This window comes from Formica exsecta, unplaced genomic scaffold (assembly GCF_003651465.1).
Source record: "Formica exsecta isolate Colony F162 unplaced genomic scaffold, ASM365146v1 scaffold247, whole genome shotgun sequence".
NCBI lineage: Eukaryota > Metazoa > Arthropoda > Insecta > Hymenoptera > Formicidae > Formica > Formica exsecta.
Genome location: NW_021849743.1, coordinates 1,672,588 through 1,680,543, shown reverse-complemented (window position 1 = coordinate 1,680,543; position 7,956 = coordinate 1,672,588). Strand labels below are relative to the sequence as shown.

Sequence of the window (7,956 nt, the reverse complement as noted above, 5' to 3'; positions counted from 1 at the left end):
GATTAGAGATCTATCCAGAAAGTGGCCAGGAGCAACGAAAGGTAGGTCCAACTGACGCGAAGAATGGATGTAGGCTACGCAAAATAGGCGGCCAATACTGGCCAAAGTGCGTAGCGAGAGATATATAAGATACGGTTAGGGTACGCGATTAGGGCACGCGATTAGGGCACGCGAGTAGGACGCGCGATTAGGGCACGCGGTTAAGGTAGGTGATTAAATCAGGGATACATTCTCCAAACCTCAGATTTCTGTTGGTTCAGCCAGCAAGTAGGATTGTTAGGGCTATAGGAACCATTAAGGCATTAAGGAAAAAGCTAGAAATAACATTACAATAATAATATCCAACTTAAATTTATTTTCAGGAAAAGTTAAAAAATTATTACAATTGCGCTAGTAGTGCAAGTTCTTTTTCTTCTACAATTAAAAGACGATGGATAACTTTATTAACGACTCTTTTGATCGCGATTATTTACACTTTATAAAACTTATTAAGCTTTATAATTGTATGTTGATTATTAAGAATAAATATCACACGTAATTAATCGTTGCTAAAAACTTGTCTATTCTAAAAAATTTTAGTAAATTATTTATTATACGTATACTTTGGACATTTTCGTGTAATTCCATGTAATAAATTATTTTGTATTGCATTTCAAATTATATTGTGTATTAAATTTCTGATTATATTTTGTATATTGTTATATATTTTGTATATTAAATTTATTATATCATTTGTTATATCATTTATTGTGTATTAAAATAAAAATAAAAATAAAAAAAACCTACCCTGAGAAATGAAAAAGAGGAAAACTATCCTCACACATTTTTCCTCCTCGATGGTATCTCTACCTTAACGAAGGCATTTGCCGGGTGAGGAGGTTTGCGTACTCTAATGAACCTGAGAGCTATGCCGGCGGTAACATATATCTGTTAATGCTTTCAGTATCAAATTATTTGCATTATAAAATATTTGTATAAATTGAATATGTATATTTGATAGTGATAGCATCATCAATATGTAAATTACATAATTATAATTGTATTTTAATTATAATTTAATATTAAAATTATAATTGTATTGTATAAAATTGTATTTATTATAATTGTATGTAAATTATATAAGATATGTATTTTTTTGTAAATTACACGAAAAATTACCAAAAGAACACGTATAATGACAATATATAGAAATTATTTCAATTAACATATATATATATTTATTTCTAAAGTATGTATTATAAAAATGTTCTGACACGCATAAATTTAACCGTGTGTGTTTTCATACCAAAGAGTCGTTGATAAAATCGGGAAATTTTATATATATTTTATATATGTTTCAAACTTTACAAATTTTACAAATATTTATAATTCTTTGATATTAAAAATATCGAATAAGAGTGTGAAGATTCGATGTTAAACTAACGGTTAAATATTAGTTTTTCATTCACAAAATTTAACGATTGTTCTCAAAATTGCAGAATCGCGAATAAATTAGTACGAATTTTATGATTTATTTTCAATTGATTGATGTATTTACGAATTCCGTATCGCAATCAAATATTTGTCAAATAAATTAATAAATTACACTGCGGAAACACCATATTTTTTCCGCGTTTTTTCCGTTCTTTCGCGATTGCTGTCCCTCTCGTCAGGTGAACCGTTTAATGTGCATTGGTGCGCACTAGTGCATCCAACTGAATTCATAAAAATTAATTGAATAATATAATTAAAAAGAAATTAAAAAGTTATATAAATAAAAAGTTATATAAATTAAAAGCATGATTTGATAATATTTAAAATGCTTAATACTTTTCAAGAATAAGAAAAAAGTGAAAGCAATTTATTGTAAATATCTTCTATATGTTATATTCAGAAATTAGGAAAAAAATTATTAAGAAATTATTTAAGAAAATTTATTTCATTTTACATGCATATATACATAAAAATACTTCAATTATAATTTATTATCGCTGTAGTATATACTAGAATTTATTTTATCTTGCAAAGTATTTGAATATTTTAAATTTTGCTGTTATCGGGTTTGATTCGTCTCGAACAGTTGGTACCCAAGAATTATTTGTATTCGCACATTTAACACGCTACAATAACGATGCATGTATTTTATTATCCGTAAATATAATTGTTTGTAACCACATTTTCATAAAAAAATTGTTATATCCATTTATTTTTCAATAAGAGATATATTTCTTAATAATGGAAGAACATGTTTTTTCGCGCAATTTTCAATCTCGCGAAATGAAGATAAATGGTTGAACTGTCGTTGATTCATTACCGAAATCATTGCTATCGGGAGCAGTCCGGAAGATCCGGGATTCGTTCCCTCCTGCAGCGGCTCTAACGTTCAACGGATCACTTAACTTTTCTTTGCGGATCGATCTTGCAAAAACTGATGTAGAAACAAGACGTTGGTCGTTCTCCGCCTTTAGGATCGTTCTTCTTTTTGTCGGATATTAACCAGCGTGTCACCCGGCGGAGGGAGGGCCTTGTTAAAATTGTTGGGTCTATTAAAAACTATTAAAACAGTCATCCGCGAGATAGGATATACATATATCTTATTGTTGATCGCGACATTCGTATAAAATCGCGTATTGGAAAATAAATCGTGGATGCTATTACAGATCTCGAATGTCCGTCGAAATATTTTTGCATAAAATAATAAATTATAATTTATTATCGCTGTAGTATATACTAGAATGACAAAACGCGCAGTTAATAAAACATTAATAAATCCATAATATTTCTCCGCATTTTTTATTCGCAATGTGTTTAGCACGGACCAATCGGTCATTTTACCAGGGCATCAAAAAATGTCTGACTATGTAGTTCCGCCGGCTCTAAAATGGATGTAGTTAGCGCTACTGTACCAGCTAGGAAGAATCATTTTCTGGTAGAATCTTTTTATTCTGGGACACACTGACGAGGTATTGCCAACAATCGACGTTGATATGTTAGTTTTAAAAATAAGAACCAATCATGTTCGATTGCTATTCAACTATTGAGTCCGCTGAATGGTCAATCACTGTTTTGTATTATATATGGCGAAACTTGGTAAGGTAAATGTCCGATGAAAAACGCCGGGAGATATCTGTGCTTTCAGTCTTTTCTCTAATTATATTTACAAATTAGAACGCCATAAAGAAAATGTGAAACATTTTTACACCGCGAGAGTAATAAGTTTTTGTTTAGAGGTTATAGATTATATGTAAATAAAATGTCTGACGAAAATGTGCTGTTTTTAAGAGGAACTGGAAATGTACGTAAAAAAATGTTCATATGAAAACAAAGACACAGAGATTGTTTATCTATACCCAAATTAAATCTATTTGTTTTGATTTCTGTGTTCTAGTTTTATGTAGTTTCTCTTGGTATATATTCTAACAATACATTTAATTTTAAGTATATTAAAAATATATAAAAAAGATTAATTAAAGGAAATAGAGTAATTAATTCTTAATAAATAAAAAACAACAGCTAACTTGAAGAATCTCAACTTAATTGTCAAGTCCTTAATTTTGTGGGAATAAGTTACAATAATTATACAAAAGCAATTTGCAGAAAAGTCGAGATGAAGATGTTTGGGATGATACAGCATTAATACAAGCATATGATAAGGCAGTAAATTTGGCTAAGGAGGAAGTAGCAAAGCGCATTGCTATGGATGCGCAGAGTCAACAAATAACCCAGAAATCGCAAAGTTCTAAACCTAAAAATCATACAAAGAAGACTCTCAAGGTGTGACATTCATATTTTATTATCATCATTTGTGATATAAAAAAGAATACATGAAAGATTTACTTTTTATTGCTGTATTATAGAAATGGACTGTTGGTGCTCCTTGCCGTGCAGTATATTCAGTAGACGGGCAAGTTTACGAAGCTATTGTATCAAAGATTCATGAGAATTCTGGCATGTGTACAGTGAAATTTGTTGGTAATTATTCTGTATTAAAATAATATAATTCTCTATGATATTTTTACCCTAATATAATACATTATTTGAAAACAAGTAAGAAAATATTCTAACTAATATTATATTAAATTAATATTAACGCTCTCTATAATATCTAGTGATACAATTTATAATGATAATAATTTACTGCAGGATATCAGAACTCAGAAAAAGTAGAACTGAGTTCTCTTCTGGAATCATTAGGATTGCAAAGTCAAATTGCTCAGCAGAAAGATGCATTAGCACAAAAAACTAATGAAGAGACCATAGATTCTGACACATCTACCTATTCTTCTCAACAAAATTCCAAACAAGTCAATGGTGAAAGAATGGATTATGACATGGAAGATTCCAGGCCTCCTAAAAATAATTTTGTGCCCGGACTTGGATATTTCAATTCGACAATAGACGCAATGCCACCTGCACCACCCTTACCACCACAATTGATGGCTAAGTAAGTTGAAATAAGTTAGAGATATAAGTAATGAAACTAAATAATATCCACTTACAGATTGCCCGAGACTGATGCAGATGCATTATCTAGTATGTTGATGTCATGGTACATAAGTGGATTTCATACAGGTAATTGTTGAGATGTTATTAATTTAAGAAATCTGCTATTGATTTAAAAAAAGATAGCCTTTAATCCCAAATGCTTGCTAGAAAAAACGACTTTAAAATAATCAACACAAATAATGTAATATCTTTAATTATATAGGTTATTATCATGGATTAAAACAGGGTAAAGTCAATCAGCAGAAAAGAAGAAATTGTCAGTAGTCTGTTTTTAAAATTTTTATCTTTCTATAGAATTCAACAAAACTTTTACATTATACATTGTATTAACAAATTTGCATTAATAAAATTCTACATATTTATTTTACAGATAAAGATATTTATTCATATCTAAATTTGCCATTTTAACGTTTATGGGAAAAAAATATATATAGTAATATAAATATTATATAAGTATATAATTTCCAATTTTATTAAATTAACTAGATAATTGTAAATAGATTAATAGAAATCTTATATGATATCTGAAGTACTCTCAAAGTATCACAATTTCACAGAAAAAAAATTGATCTAGTTATTATACGTATCATGTCTACTTATTATGTATATTACATACATATCTACTTTTTTTATTACAACTGTGAATTTAAGATTTCCTGCTGTTCTTCTACTTATTTAGAAGAACCAAATTGTTTATGCCATTCCATATATTGCGCGTTTATATGCTTGGTAGTTGGTTTCACATTGTGTTTTGCGAACACAAAGTGATTCATTGCACTGATCAGACCGTCGTTCCGAATATCGCTTATAGAAATCGCTTTAGTCTCGAGACTCTCCCAAATAGGCCGTAATTGACTAATCCATGCTTCCTTGCATAGCAGTTTCAAATCCGCGCAAGAATATCCCGCGGTTTCTTGCGCGAGTTTAAACATTTCCGATGAGTCGTGCAAATCATCGCGCACATAAAATCGTAATATTTCCAATCGACTAGGTTCGTCGGGTAGATCTACAAAAATTCGCTTTTCTAAACGTCTCAATAAGGCAACGTCTATGTTCCTAAAAACAATATAAAAATTATTTGCAATTATGGGATTTAAAAAATTAAGATTAGACAAGATAAAAAGATTCTTATACCAAATAACTTTTTGAATAAATATATTGTTGTGCTTTATAAAAATTATCGTTTAGACATATTTAACATTGAATTATTTAATTTAACTATATATATATGAAAAAATATACAATGAAAAGTTTGTTAAAGAATTTTATGCAAAAAAATAATATATTTCAAAAGACGCTAAATGTGCAAGAATTATTTTCCTTGACGATTAATTTTGTATCTTCTTTTTAAATCTGTTATTCATCAAGATCAAATTATCAAAATTATCCTTATATAATTGTTTTTTGCTTACCAAGGAACGTTTGTAGCTGCTAATAATATTACATTCGTATAATCCATTGATAATAATCCGTCTAATCTGGCGAGAAGTTCCGCTCGAAATCTTCTAGCAGGTTCTGAGCTCGACGAGCCGTAGTCCGTGTTGTTTGTGGTTGTCCAATCGATTTCATCGATAAAAATTATCGTAGGCGCATAATGTTTAGCAAGATCGGTGAGTACCTAAAGTTAAAAAAATTCTTTATTTCTTTAATTTTTCGGGAATATTATAAAAGTCATCAAGATTAATTAATATATTGCTGATTATTATTATAGATAAATTAATAATTACAGGCCGGATTTCGATATTTGTCAGAAATATAAGATGTAAAACATAATTTTTTCTTACTATACAGATATGTAAAAATTTTAATTGCATTATTTATGTATTTCAGAATAGTTTCGTGTTTATATTATCTTTATCTTGTTCTTTTAATTTTGAGTAGATATTTCATATGGTATATTATAAATGTCTAGAATTCTGACATTGTAGAAATAGATGCTTTAACAAGGTAGAAACGCTCTATGAATGTCTAATATATGTTACTTATCCTACTTACGCGAATATATTTTTCGGAGTCGCCTCTCCATTTGCTAATAACGGAGCTGGAAGTGATATTAAAAAAGGTCGATTGACATTCGGTGGCAACCGCCTTTGCGAGCATTGTCTTGCCTGTTCGAAATGAGATTTTTTTTCGTTAATTATCCGGTAACCGCAAGTAATTTTGCGATTAACTTACCAGTTCCTGGTGGACCGTATAACAATACACCTTTGCAAGAACCGAGTTTTCCGCTAAACAGACTTGGATATTTCATAGGATAAAATATAGCTTCTTTTAATAATGTCTTGCAACTTTTTAGTCCCTTTACGTCGTCCCAATGAACGTTCAATTTTTGTTGCACGATTTCCTGCGAATTATCATACTTTATTTTACATACTCGCTCTCCGTTTATGATTTTTATTATACTCTTCGACGAGTATATTACGAATCTGTATTCTGTTAGAAAAAACAATTAATGCGCCCAGTTTCATTATCAATTAAAGATATAAATTCCCAAATAATATTCAACACAAACATATACACACATATCATGTTTAGATCATTTGTTTCTTACCCGTGATATAACATCGGCGATTTCCTTCAATTCGGAACCGAGCGGATAAAGATCACCGATAGGTTTCAGTAGTCTCTCATCATTATCGGTAATAGTTTCGTTGAACATCGGCACTTGTATGGCTACTCGATCGCCACTTTCCGCAGGAAAAATTGGCGTCACCGTAATACCGAGATTTAATTCGTCCCAAGCGCATTGTTTTTGCGCGATTTTATTTTTTCCAATATTGTTGCATTCCTCCGTAAGACGACTATCCTCTTGCTTCGAATTAGGAATCTTTATGATTTTCTCTTTTCTATTGCTATTCTGCGAAAGATTGAAATTTAATCCGGGAAAATCAGAAGTCCCTTTTCTCGACAGATTTAATAATAAATTGTTAACAACATAATATCTTTGAAAACTGTTCTTAGCTCATTGAATATACAAAAGAATTTTGCAAGGAGAAACGTGTGTTTGTTATTATTCTCATATATTCAATAAATGATTAGTTATTGCGTCACTCGTTAAATTTCTAATATTCTATATCACTTCTCCGATTAATTTCTATATTTCTTACACGCTTTGTGCCACATTTGCGACGGCTTCCGCCTTCTTACATAATTTCGGATATCTGTTGTACTTGGCATGATAATAATCGGTATACTCAAGAATAATAGTCTCCAGATCGATATTGTCGCATACGTGAATATCTCGGGACAGCTGAGCTTCTTTGATCAGACTCTCCGCGGTATTAGAATATCTATAAGGAATATTGATATAATTTGATTCTCGTTGCATAATTATTGATACGGTTATTATGTTTGATTCGTGTTAATAAACTTTGAATTGAACAACTGCGATATGAAATTCACTAATAATTGTGTAAACTCACCCTTGTTCCCGTAAAAAGGCAGTGATAAGATAAATAAGATGGCGCCGAC

The 7,956-nt window shown here is 30.3% G+C and overlaps 2 protein-coding genes across 3 annotated transcripts in view; one reads left to right on the top strand and one right to left on the bottom strand.

Moving 5' to 3' along the window:
* Nucleotides 1–3,039: 3,039 nt before the first annotated feature.
* On the top strand, nt 3,040–4,853 carry LOC115236410 (survival motor neuron protein). 2 transcript variants are annotated; one of them, XM_029808841.1, is made up of 6 exons: nt 3,040–3,274; nt 3,577–3,753; nt 3,837–3,951; nt 4,123–4,423; nt 4,481–4,551; nt 4,688–4,853. In XM_029808841.1, the coding sequence occupies exons 1-6, from the start codon at nt 3,233–3,235 to the stop codon at nt 4,747–4,749; spliced, it is 768 nt and encodes a 255-aa protein (XP_029664701.1). In that variant the 5' UTR covers nt 3,040–3,232; the 3' UTR covers nt 4,750–4,853. The 2 variants fall into 2 exon arrangements, with proteins under 2 accessions (XP_029664701.1, XP_029664702.1); XM_029808842.1 differs by having other exon boundaries at nt 3,047–3,274; nt 3,567–3,753.
* A 131-nt stretch (nt 4,854–4,984) lies between these two features.
* The window catches only part of LOC115236409 (katanin p60 ATPase-containing subunit A-like 2), a 4,670-nt gene continuing 1,698 nt past the window's right edge, over nt 4,985–7,956 (bottom strand). Inside the window, exons 3-9 of the mRNA XM_029808840.1 lie at nt 7,908–7,956; nt 7,593–7,775; nt 7,037–7,337; nt 6,661–6,829; nt 6,481–6,593; nt 5,898–6,103; nt 4,985–5,541 (exon numbers count right to left, since the gene is read on the bottom strand). Coding sequence (XP_029664700.1) covers nt 5,157–5,541; nt 5,898–6,103; nt 6,481–6,593; nt 6,661–6,829; nt 7,037–7,337; nt 7,593–7,775; nt 7,908–7,956 — 1,406 coding nt within the window. The 3' untranslated portion in view covers nt 4,985–5,156. The remainder of the gene's footprint in view (nt 5,542–5,897; nt 6,104–6,480; nt 6,594–6,660; nt 6,830–7,036; nt 7,338–7,592; nt 7,776–7,907) is intronic.

Bases quoted from the DNA above. Each gene is read 5' to 3' on its own strand.
- LOC115236410 (XM_029808841.1), top strand. From the start codon at position 3,233: ATGTCTGACGAAAATGTGCTGTTTTTAAGAGGAACTGGAAAT. The intron at 3,754-3,836 runs GTGTGACATTCA...GCTGTATTATAG, and splicing joins ATACAAAGAAGACTCTCAAG to AAATGGACTGTTGGTGCTCC. The intron at 3,952-4,122 runs GTAATTATTCTG...AATTTACTGCAG, and splicing joins GTGTACAGTGAAATTTGTTG to GATATCAGAACTCAGAAAAA.